We start from the raw sequence: 19,380 nt of genomic DNA on the forward strand, positions 1-19,380 counted from the left end.
TAGGAGTCATCCGCCGCAATACGTTCGTCCGACTAATAACAAAGCTTGCAACGATGCGAAATCATGAATGCTCAGTAAATACGAGAAATTATCCAGTTTGTGCATCGACTCGGTTGTTGTGAGTCGTATAGTCAACAACTTGGGACTGGAGTTTTAATAAAATTTATTATTATTTTGTCGTTTCTTGTAATCATGAATTTTACTTCTTTTCCAATGTTAGTGTAACCATAGAACATGAAAGAATTCTTTCATTGTTTTGACATTGTTACTTAAACGTTGGTTTAACTATATTATTTTACATTAAAAAAATCAAACTATTATTTTAGTCAACAGAAAAGAAAATAAGATACAATTCCACCATTTTAAATTATTTTAAAGTAAATCTTTAAAAAAATGATTATAAAGTTAACATTGTTTTCATTATTACAATCAATTTGTCTCTAAATGAGTACTTTTATCATTAATCTTACATCGTATCATTTAAAAACAATGAATGTATGGTGCATAATTATGGCGGAGTAAACGGTTTTATAAATAAGTTTCCAGGTGTCGAAGGCCGTTATTCTGGTAACGAGCGCTTGTGCGATCACTCTGCGGCCTTATAAAAACTAAAGCAACGCTCTCGATCGCACGTAAATGATCAATTATAAGTAATAAAACCACTGAACATAACTGAGCGCAAACACTCCCATAGCCACACGGTACAATTTACTAAGGATAGTTTTTTTTTCTATTTAAAATAAATTGCATTCTGTCTACGAAGTATTATATGCTTTTTAGAACTAAATACATATAAGTAGTAAATTTTCCGCCTACCTTAAAGTATTGATTATGTTTAAAAAATCAATTAAAAGTAGCAATGTAAAATAAATTACTCATAATTCTCAAAACTCAATAGAATCAGTCAAAATAACCTCATGTCTTTTATTAATTTAATTTCGTATTCAACATTAACCCTCGCAACTTACTAAGTTAATTAAACCGAGGAATATTCAAACATTTGGTCACCCCAGTAAATGAGCACCGGCCGCTTCCGCCGGCCCCACAGTATCCCATCCGATTGCCCTTATTATGACATAAAAATAATTCATGGGATCCTCTTCCCACAATGTATTAACAGCCGTTAACCGTGTTTGAGTTGCGAGGTACCGCCGCGGCCGTGTCCGTACCGACTTTTGTTCATTACGATACATTGTTTTAAATTATAACATGAATCAACTCCATCAACGATTATCCAAGATTGTATTAAGGCTGCATCAGACGCTCAGTTTCTGCTGTACAGTTTCTTGAATCAAACTGTACAATAAAAACTGTGCAGTTAAAATTGAACGTCTTTAGCTTTGTGCAGTTTTTATATCCTTTAAGTATATGGCAATGTATAACATATTCCAATCTTTCCGCGTTGTTATGTGTCTCCATACGATAAAAATACAATGATTTGTTGGTAAAAAACTATTAGAATACGTAAAGAAATTCCTGGATACTTAAAGGCTTTAATAATAATACGCAATATCCTGTATACTGGTAATTTGTCGGACTTTGGCCACCAGACGGCGTTACCGTCGCCGCTGGGAGAAAACCTGATGACACGTAAACACGGGTTATTAAGCCCACTTTACTATTGCTGCAAATGATCGGCTTACATATATTACATCTTAGTACTTTACACTTAAGTATCACTGCAACAAATTGTTTTGAAAGTTGTTTTTGTAAGAAAACAAGCAATAGATTATTTTAACGCGCATTTCCACCGCCGAGACATTTGTACAAGTATGTCGCCAGAGGAAAAAAAAACCCGCCGTTTTTGGGCAACAAATGTATTTTCACTTTCAAGCAAATTCATAAATAATTATTCAAGAATCAATACTGTTCTGATTATTTTGGTGGATGTGCCTGTTGTCAGTTTGTGACTGCTATTTTGCCGTTAAAACTCATCACAAGTCCTAAGTTTATTAAAATCATAGACTTAACACAACTATCGACATAATATTGAACTCAAATATTATAAAATATTTTCATAATCCCAAAACAAGTTGTATCGAAGGTGATCAAATTAATATAAATAAATATTACGATGTGTATGAGATGCAGCGATTATAAAACGACAATAAAGCGGTTCCATAAGCGGCTGCGGGGGCGGAATTCAAGCGATAATTGGTGTAAGGTAAACGCAAGCGCCGCGGGAGGCCAAACAACGGGATAACTTATTAATTTATATTACACTTCTAGACTTATTCACTACCAACAATCACCTGCCTTTATTTGTTTTTATAATCTTTGTATGAGTTAACGACGTGAAAATATCAACGGCGATAATTAAAAATATAAACGATCAGAAGGAATCGTTCATTAAGTCGTGAGTTGGGAATTTAATTTCAATGAGCATCGAAAGCCGTGTTGTCTTAATGACTGCGATACGATGATGCGATAAAATTATTGCAAATGTGATTACATTGTAAGTTCAATGATAAATATATTATCACTAGTTGTCCCCCGTGACTCCGGCCGCGCGAGGTTAAAAAACAGATAGCCGATTCTCAGACCTACTAAATCTTATTATAATAATAATATGAGTGCAAGTGCTTGGATGAATGGATGTTTCTTTGAAGGTATCTCCGAAACTGCTCAACGAATATTTATGACATTTGGCTTAGATGTAGAACATAATCTGGGAGAACACATAGGCAACTCACTAAGTTTTTTTTTTAATTTCACGCGGACGGGTTCACAGCTAGTATTCATATAAAATTCCATAAAAACGATGAAGCCGTTACCTGATACCTAACATAAAGTACTGCTGTTTTGTTTGTAACATGGATTCGATCTCTGCTTGAAAGAATCTCGTTTATAAACATTTTTGGTAGCCTGTTATTATACCATTATTCTTTGGACATTTACCTACGTTAAGTACATATATATCTATATATATAAAATAAATTCGTGTTAGTTACACTATTTATAACTCAAGAATGGCTTTACCGATATGGCTGAAAATTGGTAAGGAGGTAGCTTAGAACCAGGAGACAAACATAGGATACTATTTATTCTTTTTTTTTTCGAATTTATGCCTTGCAGAGCTGCTTTTTATTTAACTTATCTATATATTAAGATTTTTCTAAATATCCACGCGGACGTAGTTGCGGGCGACAGCCAGTATGATATAATGATGCTTGGTCAAGTTCTGTTTTAAAACGCCGCAAGATTACTTTTGTTAATTTATTTCTTTTTATAAGTAAGAGTCAACAAGAAGTCATCTGTATTTTTATCTAACATCAACAAACATGATATAAAAAATTGAATAATGCTCCCCCGCCCTCGTGTTGTTTCAACGTCTTTAATTATTTTAATAAACGGTCGAAATGCTTTCATAAATCATCGCAACAGTTAACCATTAGTATCGGGCCGCGAATAAAACCAACAATTAACATATTTTCATTAATTTTAATGTGCGCCACAATGTACGGAGCGCTTAATGTAAATACATTTGAAAAGTAATGAATATTTTAATAACTGCAGCTTAAATTGTTGCATAACTTTTATATCTTAGCCTCCGTTTCCACTGGTGTTTGTCATAATCATCTCATTTGTGCTCGCATCGAAGTTATGAAACGCACATTTAGACTAGAGATGGGCATTTTTATTTTTAGTCAAAAGTATATTATTCTAATTAATTTTTCTAATTTTCTAATACATTTTATATTCACAAAGTTATATGAACTCATTTATCATAGAAATTTTAACCGGAAACGGATAATAAAAGTTTTATGAGAAAAAATTGCCTAAATCAAGTATTGTAGTAATTTGTTTTATGGTTGTAAACCTCTACTCGCTACGCTGAACAAGAACTGTATAGTTTTTCTTAAATTATAATCATAAAAAATTATAATATTGCCTTTAATGATTAACTACTATTTTAGATATCGTAATGAAAATCATATAAAAATTTAAAAATGTCGAGAAATAAATAGTTTGTATTTCTCCATTGGACTAAGGCAGGATCTTATTTTTCTTTTACATGCAAATATTAGGCACAGTCTACTTGGGAGATATTAACGAAACTTGAGACATCAATTTGGTCAGTGGCTTGAGGCATTTCTTCGAAACTGCTAAAAGACAAACGAAAGAACAAAAGCTTACAATGTTGACGAAAGCCAGTAAGCAATATATTCATATTATTAACAAAGAGTTAAACAAAATTTATTGCAAATCTAAGGTAAGTTCTTACCAAAAAAAAGTACTATTTTTAAACAAAATTCGTGGCACAATGTTAGTTTCCAAACTCCGAAACGGCTTGACCAATTTTTATTAAATTTTATATGTCTAGTAGGTCTGAGAATCGGCTTGTATATATTTATTAATTCTGCGCGGACGGAGTTGCGGGAGACAGCTAGATATACTATTATAATCATCTGTACAATTGAGTGACGTCGTCGCGTTGCTTTCGTGAGAGCTATCGTGAGTTTTTACGCTCTGACCCTCAAGTAATCGCACGAATACTATTAGCTAGGTTTCATTTAACCCGACAATATGAAAAATGACTCCACTTTATATCAATCATTCGCCGCGACTAGCCCTCTTTCTTTTAATACAATAATTGGCAGCGTGAGACGCATTACCGTACAGTCGAATTAATAACTTTGTTAGACACTTTTGATTTGTTGCTGACAAATTTATACATGTAAAGACACTCATACTGTAGCACTCTGACAAGTAAATCTACAGTAATGTAACCCTTGATTTTAAAACAATAGAAGGTAGAACTTAAAATTTTAAATTCATCATTTAAAATCGAAGAATTAGTTACTTTTTTTAAAGACAAAAATAAAAACTTTAACAGTGGTAGAGCCCGCTTTAACATCTTAGCACGAATTGGCCCAGCTCGCCCGGTGAAATACCACGACCACACAGAAGACAAGCGTCAAGTGGAAGCAATTCCGCGTTTCGTCTGATGAGTGTGCGTCCCGGAGGCCTTATTTAGTCCTCTTTCCCTTCCCACCCTTATTCTTATAAGGAAAGGATGAGAAGTGGAAGTGGACTTCCCGGATGAGAGGATGCATGAAAAGGGAAAATATTTTCTCTCTCTGCATCCTCTCCTCCGTCGATAAAAGGTAGGTAACACATATGCAATTGCGTATGTGTATGAGCAACGGTCACTTCGCTATTTCGGCGATTTAAGGTGGCCGCTCGCTCGTTTGCCACCTTATGATATAAAAAAAAAACAACTTCGTAATTCAATCGGATTAATAAACAAATCATACGACTATTAAAATCCACTTTGAAATAAGAACTTGGCATATTGTAAGTTATAATCCAATAAGATCATAAAATGAATCTCTATTTAATGCTGTTGACAATAAATATTTGATTGTGTGTTTAAATCATTGTTAATTTAATATAACTTCGTGCACGGGGGGAGTCTTGAAAGTAATTTGTAAATGATTAGCATTTAAATATAAAAGGTCGTGTAACTTATGGTGATTGTGATTTTAAATATTAGTCGAATTCTTTTAAAAGACTTTCATTAAAGTTCAAATATCCATATTCATACACGCTTCTCTCATCATACATTTAAGTTAAAAGATGAGTGACATTTTCTGTTATTTAACGGTGGTTAATCTAATTATCATAAATAAACTTTACTTAACGCCTTATTCTATGTTATGTTATATTCCTAGGTTTGTATATTCATCAAAGTTTGAACGCTAATAATTCTCCTATTTGTGTCATCATGTATCACACCAAGTGGAACTCACTCCTCACCAACAAAACGTATTTCAAAGTTGTGATATTGTGCTTATCAAAGTCGGGCCTAAGTTTCGATTTCTATTTAGTTTCTTTTGATGCTGTACAGTCAGCTGCTTAAAAGTGTTAATATTTACAAAACTTTAGGAACATGTATATGCCTTTTAAAATTCTTATGCACGTATTCGTCAAGAACATGTACTCATGGACGAAAAGCATAACGACCGATTCGTACATACAAATTTTTAAAATGAAAATGTACATAAATTTATGAAGTTTTATAAATGTATAAATACTTATGCAGCTGACTGTACCATAGAATAACGCCTCGAAATAGTAGAACAAAGTGTAACATTGCTTCGAGTAAGAACTCTCTATGTTAGGGTAACACAACTAATGAAAATACGGTTTAAGATTTGTATTACACAACTAATGAATGTACTTATTTTGGTATTCGTTTATGTTAGCCGGTTAATGATTAATTCGTTGGTTTCATGGAGTTTTTGTTGAACAATTAGAAAGCTTGTGCGTGCGGTAGCTACTCGCGTGAACTTGTTCTATACTAAAACAAGTGAACGAACCTCGAAAGCTTGCCCATTTATTTATTTTTAATTAGACATTCTCTATTTCGGCGACCTTTTCGACACTTTATGGCGGAAAATTAGTTATAGCTAACACGAGGTTATTAAATTCTTTAAATAGCATGAAAATAATTAATTTTTGTTTTAATTTAATTATTAATAAGTTACGTTTGTAAGATTTATGCTACATTTATTGTTTTTCACAATTTATATAGGTTCTTTTTTGCAACTTTTAGAAGTTACGATATCAATGATAAGGAAATTATAGTTTTAAATGTAGTTTAAACAATTACAAATGTTAATATACGTATATGTTTTATTCCTTGATTTAATCTGTCACCAGTATTTTTTACACATATTATTTTTATCAAATTTATTTAAATAGTAATCTGAGATCAAAAGACTTATCCAAGATATTATTTCTTAATAACTACGAACTATAAATGACAAAATTTTTAATACTACAAAATTTATTATAAATTAATTTCGATAGCTACCTCTATCAACTAAAACGGTTTAAAACCGCGTCAATAATTTTTCTTATTCATCATTACGAAATGCATAAATCAAATGGAGTGGACGTAATCATAAATGCCATAATCTCATTTCGATAGTTATTAACCAGTGTTACATCATACGTGGTTAATGAGGCTTGAATTAGTTCGTGCTTACACATCAAGAGGTCAGCGTAGACTGGTCGGCGTGACATTTGCACGGTGGGCACACCTGCGCTGCGCCGGCGCAGGTAGCCGCCGGCTGTGCGACATGTGCGACTAATTTGTCGGCAACGCGTCCGTCACCGCCCCGCGACGCCCGAAGTGTCCACGAAAACCGACAATTTCACCCGTAATTCTATAAAATTGCCACACGCAAGATTGTTGTGGCCAGATTATGATGTACGGATATAAAGATGTCACGATTTGGAAAGTGCGCTGTTTATTGTTAGAGCTATAATGTAATTTGATATTTAGTTATTAGATACGCTTGTACAGTAGAGACGTTATCTTACACATGCATAGACGCGTGAATCAACCTTAATTACAAACGACATTCAAAGTAAAACTTAGTCTCTTTACTTGCAATAAACATAAAATTAATTATAATTAAACAATAAAGAAAATATTAGTATATCGTTAAGTAAATCTAAAAAACGTAGTTTGCAACTGATGAAAAACAGGATAATTATCTTTAATTTCCCATAAAAAGCAGCAACGATTGCTATCACTCTTCAATTGCGCTTAAAGTCCTATTAAATTAGCTTTTTTAACAAATTTTGCATTCCTACAGGTAATTTAAGATACACGTATCGTACATCGCATCATCGACTTGACGAGGTAGCTATTCGTTTAATTAAACTTTGACGCATGCTTTATAAAGTTGACGATGAAAATAGTAGATCAATGATCAAGGATAATCACGCCTACTGTAATAAGAAAATTTTATACGTAATTATGATTGATATAAAATGATTTATCGGCAAATAATTAACTACAGTATGTCTGTAATTGCTACGACTGCCTGCTTATCTTCTTATTACGGTTAATTAATAAGCGATCTAGTTTTTTTAAACACTAACCTGTCCATTTTTATCCATTTCGTTGTTGGTAAGCTTGACCTTCTCGAAAGATACGACTTGTTTGCGTAGCTGATCGCCGGCGAAGGGTGAGTCGGGGTGCGGGTAGAGACGTGCGGGCGCGGGCGGGTCCGCTTTGCCGGCCACCAGCCACGAAGAGCGGTGGTAGGCGTAGCGGTACCGCTTGCCGTCCACCGGTACCACGTCTAGAAGTACGGCGTATCGCGCCTCCGCCCGACATCCCGCGAATGACACGCGCACTGTCGGGAACATGCGTCTGCAACAATAACATTACATAGGTACATAACACTGCCGCTGCCACACTGTTTGATATAAGTCTCCCACATAAATCGCAATAAAGGTTCTTTGCTGCCTTTCTTAATACTATAATTGCTTCCCACGCATGTTTCACTGTAGAAGTAACCTCTAATTGATCCCTTACAAACGTAAGTACCTTTGTAAGTACCACGAGTTTTATGTTCAGTCTACGTTACTACTAATATTTAATACAGAAAAACAGAAACTTTTACTATTTATTATAAACAGAGCCGTAAAACACCAAAAGATTTATTGATGTTGTAAAACATTATGACGTCGTCGCTAAGAAAGTCTAACCTTGTTGCGACAAATTGTAGGAACATAAATTCCACTTTCAGTTATAATACGCTACTGACCCGAGCAAATGACTCAACGCTCTAATGACCCCAAAGACCGAAAACCAAATTAGATATAAAGACACAAAAAGCTTATAACCTTCGAAAGTGTTTTACGAGACCAAAACATATGCTCATAATAAAAAAATATGATTAATGCACAGGTACAAGAAAGCACCGATGATCCCGGATACGGACGGTGACTTGTATAATTACAGGGTGAAACGCGAACTAGGAAATCAAACAAATATGATGTATTCGATTTTAATGCACCCCTAAATGGGCCAGAGCGCTTCCTGCCCGCCGTACTGCGATACCATCGCCTCGCCTTGCCTCGCCGCCATTTATAACTTCGCCTTTCTTAATTTCCATTTTTTTTTCGTACATTTAAACGGCATTTTCATAATTTTGATAACCAAACAACTAATAGATAAGATAATCTAGAGCGGCAATTTGTCCGGTCGCCGGACGAGTCCGGACCTCATTCGTAACGCTACAGTTGCTCCTATTATATTACCAAACATGTTAAATGATATACACGAGTCGGTAGGCGCGTAACGATCGTTAGGGATTTATTATGGAATGCCTTCAGTAATAAAACGCGGGAGTGAAAGAAAGAAATATTGGCGTCAATAAAACACGGGCGCAGTGTCAACCTTCCTATAATACCGGTATGATAATAATAAATACATGAGACCTATAAAATTCTCGGAGGTCGAGCGCGAAGGTAACGATAAACTCGGGTCCAGAGTTAAGCACATACCATAAATAAATCGTATTAAGGTGTGTGTTTGAACGATCGGGTATCGTGCGCGGGGGATCTCGGACAGTCGACAATAACTGCGGCCTGAGCGCACTACGCGCAGAGATGAATGTCGCGTGTGCGCGTGCGCGTCGTCTGCCGTAATGAATGGCATCCGTCAAGGACGACAGACGATCAACCACCGATCCCATCATCAGCTCGTCGCTGACAGCCACTATAAATTACTAATATTATCTGCATAAGCATTGCAACATTCCACTAACGATGTCGCTAATATCGGGACAAAAATCATCTCAACACATTTTTTCTATAATATGGTAAAGATGGGGCCATAGCGTCGACGTGACTTCTAACTTTAAACTAAAATAAGTTCAAAATTAGATCTGCATGGGTAAGCAAATAGGTTAAATTATTATGTTAATTTACGAATATTAAAACATTCACCAACAAACGTTTCAAAGCAATTAAACCTTATTTTACTCGATGCCCTAAAAAATTAAAAAAGAATTCCTTATTCCGTTAAATTGGAAACAAAGTATTATTTCTTTTTGTTAAAATATGTTCGCGTATTGAAATTAACTTATTACTAAGTACATACTAATTTTCTTAAACTAAAAATGCAGCAATAAAGTTTAATTCCAACACATTTTGTAATAAATATGCGCTAAGCTCACGATCGTGTTAGCGTTTTTACTCCGCGAAATATATTAAATTTCATGCAACTTACGTCACTTGCACCTGCCACTGGTGTCTTATTAATGAGCCTTAGATGTGTTGATAGGTTAAAACCAGGGCTGTCCAAAGCGTGAAAAAATCTGCAAGATTTTATAATTCACCGATACATTGCAGCTTTTAATATAAGTATCATAATTGACATGATTTTGGTTGTTAAATAAAAAAAAAAAAAACTTAAATATAAATACCGGTGCTATTCAAACTGAAACTCAATTAACGCATTATAATAAATACTCGATTATATTTTACAACCGCGATGAAAAAAGCATGATATCAGCTGTTTGTAAATTGAGTGTTATGCCTAACTAAAGCAATCTTTGTTTTTTTTATTTATTTACGTCTTTTAGTATTCAGTTGGTACGTAGCATTAAGTTCAAACTGATATGAGACTTTGAATAACTTTTAACAATGCTTGATAGGTCCAATATAGCTATGGTATTAAACATTCAACATTGCATCATCAATTACATATAAACCGTTTAGTAAAACTAATAAAATAAACATTTCAAAAACATCCGTTGCAGTCCCGACGTCTTGCTAAAGAATTAGCCCCATTAATTTGAGTGAATAATTAAACGCGCCGACATAAAGGTAACAATACTATATTAATGCGGCATTTCACGTGTAATAAAGTCGACAGAGTTATCCGCGAACGGCAACATTTGCATAATTCATTAATACAAGTCCGCGATGCATTCGATAACTTAAATAAATACTGAGCGTCGGTGGCTCAGGGGTTAAACACTTGACTTGTAATCTACAGGTCTTGAGTTTGAATCCTGCCACGTACCAATGTGATCCGGAGTTCTAACGATTAAGGAAAAGATTGGGGTGCAACCTGAACATATATGCGAAGAAATTCTAATATATGTGTGAAGTCAACCAATTCACACTGTCAACCCTCGATGGGGAAGTATAGTGAGCTGATGATGATGATGACGGCTAAATGGTCTTTATGAAATTTTGCACTGATGTAGAAGATAGTCTGGAAGAACAAAAAGAATACTTATAAATTTTTTCCTTTAATTCCGCGCGGACGGTGTTGCGGGCGACATTTAGTTTACATATAAAAAATCCTCTACAATGTCGTTAAATTAATTGTTTCTATTCCTACGAAACAATTGCTATATGTCCTTATATAATTTGAAATTGTAACAATAAAATTTTACGAGTATTGACATATTAAAATATCCATAAGAATAACAATGAATAGTGAACTAATATATTGTTTACATTTTCTATTTTGTTGCCAGTAATAAATATGTATGGTCGGAAACCGCAAGTGGAATAAACAATGAATGGATTATATTTTCTGTTGTAAGAAGACTGCAATTACGGTCAACCACATTGAGGGAAGGCGCGAACTTACTTCGTCTTTGTTAACTAAAAATAGGTTTTTGCATTTAAAAAAAAACAAAGAAAAGAAAAAGTTAAAGTTTAATTTAAGATGTTAGTTACTTAGGTCATATTTAACGTCGAGATAGATTGAGAAATTTTTTAATACTGTCGAAGGTTACTGTAGAGTTTCGTTAACAGTTAACAGTAGTAGAGCCCGCTTTAACATTTTCGCATGAATTGGCCCGGCTCGCCCGGTGAAATACCATGACCACACAGAAGACAGGCGTGAAGTGGAAGCAATTCCGCCTTTCGTCTGATGAGTGTGCGTCCCGGAGGCCTAATTTAGTCCTCTTTCCCTTCCTACCATTTTCCTTATAAGGAAAGGATGGGAAGAGGAAGTAGACTTTCCGGATGAGAGGATGCATGGAAATGTTTTCTTTCTGTGCATCCTCTCCTCGCTATGGGCAACGGTCACTTCGCTATTTCAGCGATTTCAGGTGGCCGCTCGCTCATTTGCCACCTTATGATATAAAAAAAAAGTTTCGTTAAACAGAATTGTCTTGAATTAAGAATTAAAATAACATTTTTGTCGAATGAATAAATGTGAATGATCCTTTGAGACATAATTAAGATAATTTTTAAAACATGTTCGTCTTCCACCTAGCGACAAAACGGTGCCTTGAACTGAGAAGTTAAAAATAACTTCAATTTTAATTGTGACCTTTACAATAATTTCGATAAAATAAGAAACTTTTCGAATATTTTATATACAACGCGGTTAACAATGTCATTTTGACAGGGATGTTAAGTTTGTTTTTTTTTTATAAACTTTGTGAAACCTTAATTAAAGTGCGTTCAAAGAATGACTCGTTATAGAAAGTTTTTGCAAAAAATACAATGAAATGCGTAAATAATAAATTCCTTGGATACTTTCTAAAATATCAAGAACATCATTATCTCTTGTTTCGAAGATAAATATTTAAACTCTTGCAATTATTTAATTAATTTTTTTAATTTTTCTTTTAGTTTTAAAAGTCATCAAAGGTTAAAACTTTGAAAAGGTGCTGCGTGTACATTGTTCCTCTGTTGGATTTAAACAAAAAACGAACAGACTTAAATTTCACCTTTAATTATGACCTTTACGTTAATTAAAAAAAAAAACTTTTAAATATACACAATTATAATCATTATTTCGACAGGACTGTATGAGAGCTTGTTTTAAGAACGCAGAGTAACTTAATTAAAGTCTTTAAAGGACACATAACAAAGAAAGTAAACTCTAACTAAATATATTTAAATTTATAAATAATAAGTAGCGAAGAAACTATTGGAACATTTCTTTAAACATCAAGGACGTCATTATCAGTACCAATCTAAGATAAATATTTATAGATGCTGATGAAATTATTCCATTTCTTTCTTTATAAGTTTATTCCTATAATATTGTTGTTTTCCCTCTTTAAATGAGCTTTTAAATGTTATCACATGATATACATTATGCACCTGAATCTATGAAATTTTCAAGACAATTTCTTATTTTTTTTTTATAACATAAGGTGACAAACGAGCGAGCGGCCACCTGAAATCGCTGATATAGCAAAGTGACTGTTGCCCATAGACATACGCAATTGCATATGCGTTGCCTACCTTTAATCGACGGAGGAGAGGATACACAGAAAGAAAATATTTTCCCTTCCCTTGCATCCTCTCATCCGGAAAGTCCACTTACATTTCCCATCCTTTCCTTATGGGAAAGAGGTTGGGAAGGGAAAGAGGACTAAATTAGGCCTCCGGGACACACACTCATCAGACGAAGCGCGGAATTGCTTCCACTTGACGCCTGTCTTCTGTGTGGTCGTGGTATTTCACCGGGCGAGCCGGGACAATTCGTGCTAAGATGTTAATTTTTTTTTTTAAAGTTGTTTATTTTTGTTTTTCAACGAATCATCTATCTATGCCCCTGTTCTGTTATTTCCCCTGTCAAATGATTTAATTAGTTCTTATATATCTTAAATATAATAAATATTATAGTTATCAATAACAGCATTACATTTTTAATAAACTTTGGGGACATAGAAAAAAAATTTGTACCATCCCTATGAAAATAATTTGTAACTTAAACAACAAGCTCAAACAAATGTAACTATCGAATGTCAAACCGGCTATAAAATTAAAGTGAAGAGACAAATATTTATTGTGTATTATAAATGAAAGCATGTTGGAGGAATGCTAACAGGTCTAGCGACTGCGCTGGGTTCCGTGAAATGGCAGCCGGCAACAGAGCGAGCGCACGCGAGACATTCGAACCCCAAGTATTTACTGAATATCGATTAACACTTATTAAAGATATTTAACCTTTTAAGGGCCATAACAAATGTATGATAACACTCATAATTTCACAAAAATTACGTAAATTTACAAAAATCTCCTAATATTTTACTAAAATAAAAAAAAATAGATGAAATTTGATAAGTTAGAGTTTAAAGAAGCATTGTTGAAATACGAAATCTAACACATACTGTCTTAATAACAATACAACGGGTATATTTTGGTAAAACAACGCGTGAAATAGTATTTAATCCTTACGTCACGTGTCGCGTCAGCCGTCTGTCGTCCCGTTCTCGTTACGTCGCCACGCGTCGTCCTCAGAATAATCCCGCCATTAGACACATCGGGCCAGCGTCAGGGCCAACACAGTTGCCAGTAACAAGGTATCGGTATTACATTACAAACAACATCGGTAAGGTTGACAACTGAGGGAACTTCTAAATTATTTTTGACAAATAAATTTTTATTTTTATTTAGCGTAATTTACAAAACTAAAATGTTCTTTAAATACAAAAAAGTTGAACGAAAAAGATCTTTAGAAGTTGCCATTTATGGGTTTAAGCAAACCATTGAAATATCTCCAATGAAATGTAAATATTGTTGTTAATTCTATATAAGGAACCTAATAACATAACATTATTCAAAATGGATAATTGTATTAAAATACAATTAGAAAATGAGTTGAAATATCGTATTGCAAAAGTAATAAAAAGAAATGGGATCATTCCGCACGATTACCCGGGAGACGACAAAACATGTCAATTGTCAATTTGTATAATTTAACGCGGGAATTAAAATAGCGGTCTGACAGAACAGATGACAGTTGACATGACGGCGGGTCCTCTGACAAGCTATAAACAATTAAAGTAGCTCAGCTTAGTTGAACGTTAATATTGACTTTTGTTATTTAGTTTTCTTTTCATATTGTTGCTTACTAAGAGCGTCAGGTGGCTCAGGGGTAAAGCACTTGACTTGCAATCTGCAGGTCCTGGTTTCGAATCCCGCCATGTACCAAAGTGTTTTCCGATTTACATATGTACATTTATCCGACGTTCTTATGGTGAAGGAATACATCGTGATGCAACCTGCACAAATCTGAGAAGAAATTCAAAGATATGTCTGAAGTCAACCAACTCGCACTTGGCCAGCGTGGTTGACTTTGGCCTAATCACCCTTAACTTAAGGATGGCTCCGAGCCCCTCGGTGGGGACGTATTGTGGGCTGATGATGAATTGTTGCTTAAACAATTATTAGCATCAGAATAATACTGTTTGTGCGGTTAACCCATTACAAGTTGTTTTTTGCCCATACTTACATATTTTCAAACATCTATCAAATATGTATAATTTTCTGTCGCCTAATACATCACCACAAAGTAACAGCTATCAGCAAATGTATATTTTATGATATAGTTACATATGAAAAATAATGGAGACATAAATATAGGAGAAAAGTGACGTTTTGTTAACGAGGCGAGCGCAACGTGCGTAAAGTGGCAGCGCCGCGGGGTGCCTCACTAGCGCCATAGTTACGTAGACTCGGCGCTAATTAAAAATATACTTGCGTTTTTGCTACCAGATAGTAGTTGAGCGAGAAATATTTAATTATAACGACATTGAACTTGTAACCTGGTAGTCAAGCTACCTAATTGTGGAAGGAGAAAACATAGTAGCGTTTCTAACCTTAATGCCAATGAGTGCGTAAACATTTGCAACTATCGCAAGAAGGAAACAAGTAGGTAAGATATTTGAACTTTGAAAACTATTTATGTGCCTTAAAGATATCTCTGTTAATGATTTTTTCATTTAATTAAGTTCAGATAGATTTATGTAATTCATTGAATTACTTGTTCACTACGTACTTCTACCGAACGCAGTATGATGATGGATCAAACATATAAACGTTGACGTCCATAATATCAATCAGCTGCGTTCGAAGGGTTAAACCTGTGTTTTACTTTTTTTTTTCTTTAATTGAAATATTAGCAGATTTTTTGTATATTTACTAATATTTCTTTTACCATTCCAACTAAGCTCTAGGCTTTTGCTACGATATGGTTTACGACAATAGTCGAATGACGGGATTCGAACCCCAGACCTCGTGATCGCAAATCCGTACTCTTAACCGTTAGACTAACCATTAAACTAAACATTGTCTAACTTTTTTTTGGATAGTTCATTAGTTTTTTTTTACTTTTGTCTATTGCGGATATTTTTTCTCGATTATATTAAAATAACATCCATACACAAATTTCCTCAAAGTTTCATTCTTGCAGGACATTCACCGACAACGAAAATGTCGTAAATTCAACAAATACATTGACGTTTTAGCACCGCTCTACACCAGCCGATAAATTCAAATAAAATATTACGGACAGAAAACGACTTATTTACACTTCACTTGCTCAACATTTTAAAAATGCAACCGTAGTGTAATGACTGCGCATTACATGAACTTACATTTATATGCATAGTGGCGATATTAACACTGTAATAAAATTATATTAGCGAGTAAAATTATAGTAAAAGCGAAAAAAGGAAATTGAAAACCATTAAAAATGACAAATTATATTCAGCACGATAACAGTTAATCAGGACGTGTAATTCGACAAATACACTGGAAAGAGGAAACGAGAGAGAAATAGCCTGAAAGACATAGACTAACAATTAACCTTCTTTTTAAAGGAGTCGAGGGCGATAGCTAGTAGAAAATAATATAACACAAAAATTCTCAAACATAACATCTTCAAGCAAGATCAATGGATGAAGCTAATTAAAGTCAAGCAGCTATTATAAAGCAGTTAACATTAACAAGGTGCTCTTTAATTGTTTATAGCTGGGGCGAGGTGGCTGGCGTGGTCGGTTTATACTTCCGGTGACCGCTCCTCGTAAACCTTAACCCGTACAGCCTATTGTTAATAAGCAACATTCAGCGCTATAAATCATTCGGGTTATGTTCGAATTTGACGGCGTAACTTTGAACGAATCAGATAGCGTCGGCAATAAAATGCGAACAACGCATTCCTGTAACTAGTACGATCGTTTGACTTGGCGATATGGGAATATTAACCTAGAAATATGTTTTATGTAATATCGTTAGCATATAAGTATCACGACAACTTTAATATAACACAAATGAATGTTTGTCTATAAGACTGGGCATTAAATGAATACCCAAAAGATTTATGGCAATAAAATTTCGGCCAATATCGATTTTTTCCGAATTTGCTTAACATTTTGATAATCGTATTTATGTAAGTAGGCCATATAAAATTGCAAAACAAATATTTGAGACAATCATAGGCTGCTATAAACCAGAAACAGTTGAAGTAACGTTACGTAACTGTGTCTAGGAACTTAAAAATCGCATAGGCTTCTCAAGAAGCAAATAATAGGAAAAATTCCCACATGTTTTATATAAAAAAATGAATGAATTAAAAATCATTAATTGCGGTGAAGTTGAGGAATTGTTACAAGCGCAACATTCCGAGCTAACATGCCACCGTAATAGAAACAAACGAAGACAAATTGCATCGTGACACGGAGCCCATATTAAGTCTTCAGCTGCACAATCGACGTATGGCAATATTTAAATATAAATAACTAGATGTCGCCCGCGACTCCATCCCCATGGAATTAAAAAAAAACTTAATTAGTATTCAATGTTTTCTTCCAGACTATGTTCTACATCTAAGTTAAATTTCAGCGAGAGCCATACAGCCGTTCTCGAATACCTAGAAACAAACATCCATCCATCCATCTAAATATTCGTATTTATAATATTTGTAAGACTAGCTGTCGCCCGCGTCTCCGTCCGCGCGGTTTTTAAATAAATCTTAATTAGTAGCCTATTTGTTCTTCCAGACTAAGTTCCGCATCTAAGTCAAATTTCAGGGAGACCCATACAGTCGTTCTCGAAATACCCAGAAACAAACATTCATCCATACATCCAAACATTCACATTTATAATATTAGTGAGATAACATTCTAACAACAGTAAGATTTATGAGGACGTATTGAAACAAATGATTTCGTATTGCGAAATATACGTTGCAATGTTGAAAATATCAGTCAACACCTTTTCAAATGTCAGTCAACATGACGTGTGTCAGTTAACATGTTTTTTTTTGTATTTTTAATTCAAAGGATTATTTGTGACTAACTCGTTTATATGTTTGTAGAATTAAGTTTTGATACAACTATGTTAAGTCTCAAAGCTGTATAATGTTACAATTGTTTATTAGTATTTGGTAAGTTAGTTAAAAAACAATCTTCTATTAATATGCTATTTAATTTTTGTAGATATCTAGAAATTGGTTTCATTTTCGTTCATTTAATGAAATGTGATTAAGCTTGTATTAGTTTACTTTTGTTAGCTTGTATAAACTTTGTTTTAATTTTTTACATTATGTTCTTTCAGAAGCGTGAATCAAGGTGGCTTTACCACTTTCCGTACGATAATTACTGGCTAATTTACTAAATTTAAAACATTGGAGCCGACAAACAGGTGTAGCGAAAATGAAAATACATATTTCAAGTATCTTCGGTCGAATCGAATTATATTTTATCATCATTAGTGAGTCGCGAGTGGGGAGTCGATGGCGGCCGCGTGAGAGTCGGCGACTCCTCGAGACGAGATTACTCCGCTGTAATTAACTGTTTTACACGCTCTTAATGGCTTCATTTCGCTAATGACCGCCCCGTCTCGACCTTTTTGCTTCTATCTTAACCCTTTATTACATCACAAGCTATTTTAAACTTTACCCCATCTATATTAAGCACAAATTTACTTTAAACAGCCGTATTAATTTAGTAACGTTTACTATATACAAGTAATTTTAGATTGATTGCATCAATTTCGCCGTAGATAATAATAATTGTTTGGGAAACGGGAGAACTTCGATAAGGGGAATTTGTGCGTTAATCAGTTCCTTGAAATCGCGTAGAGTTTTATTGAAAGCGACGTAATATAAAATTTATGCGGTGAAATTGTCTGAGTACTGTCGGCGGCTGTAATTATCACATCAACGTAGATATGACATGTCCGATGTTATCGCGCCCAATCATTACTGCATTAGCGAGATAGCCTTCGCATTTTATGATAATTATTTTAAGAAAATTAGTCATAGTATTATTATGTATTAATCCTAGATTAAATAGTTGCCTGATAAATATTTTAAGGTTCAAAATCCAACTTCCCTACCATAATTAATGTAGTAATTGTGTTGCAATGCGTTGTAAATAAGAAATTAAATTAAAACTTTTCTAATCTTGTCTTTTAAATAAAGTATATCTAGATATAGATAAAACAACACTTAAATTTTAATATGCTGTAAATGTGTAATTTAAATCGATAAAATTATAAGTGAAATAAAACGCCGACTCGTTTTACGATTTTGTCGCGGTGAAATGACCATTTATGAAATTTACTGACGCCCTATTGAATGCTGAAATTGTTCATAAATACCTATTAAAAGGATATTGACGTACTCTTTACATTATTGTAAAAATTTAACATAAAAATGTTTAATGAAAAGTGTTATTGCATATTATTAATATTGCGTATAATTATCCAGCAATAAAATTAACTCAAAATGACAAAGATAAAATTGATGTTTTAGTAAATATTTGTATTTATATTTGTATCTAAATAATAATAATCTATATC

The 19,380-nt window shown here is 34.0% G+C and overlaps 1 protein-coding gene across 1 annotated transcript in view; it reads right to left on the reverse strand.

Moving 5' to 3' along the window:
- The window catches only part of mid (midline), a 61,907-nt gene that overhangs the window by 18,907 nt on the left and 23,620 nt on the right, over window positions 1-19,380 (reverse strand). Inside the window, exon 4 of the mRNA XM_013313054.1 lies at window positions 7,900-8,173. Within this exon, the coding sequence (XP_013168508.1) occupies window positions 7,900-8,173 (274 nt within the window). The remainder of the gene's footprint in view (window positions 1-7,899; window positions 8,174-19,380) is intronic.

This window comes from Papilio xuthus, unplaced genomic scaffold (genome assembly GCF_000836235.2).
Source record: "Papilio xuthus unplaced genomic scaffold, Pxut_1.1 DF827597.1, whole genome shotgun sequence".
Lineage (NCBI taxonomy): Eukaryota > Metazoa > Arthropoda > Insecta > Lepidoptera > Papilionidae > Papilio > Papilio xuthus.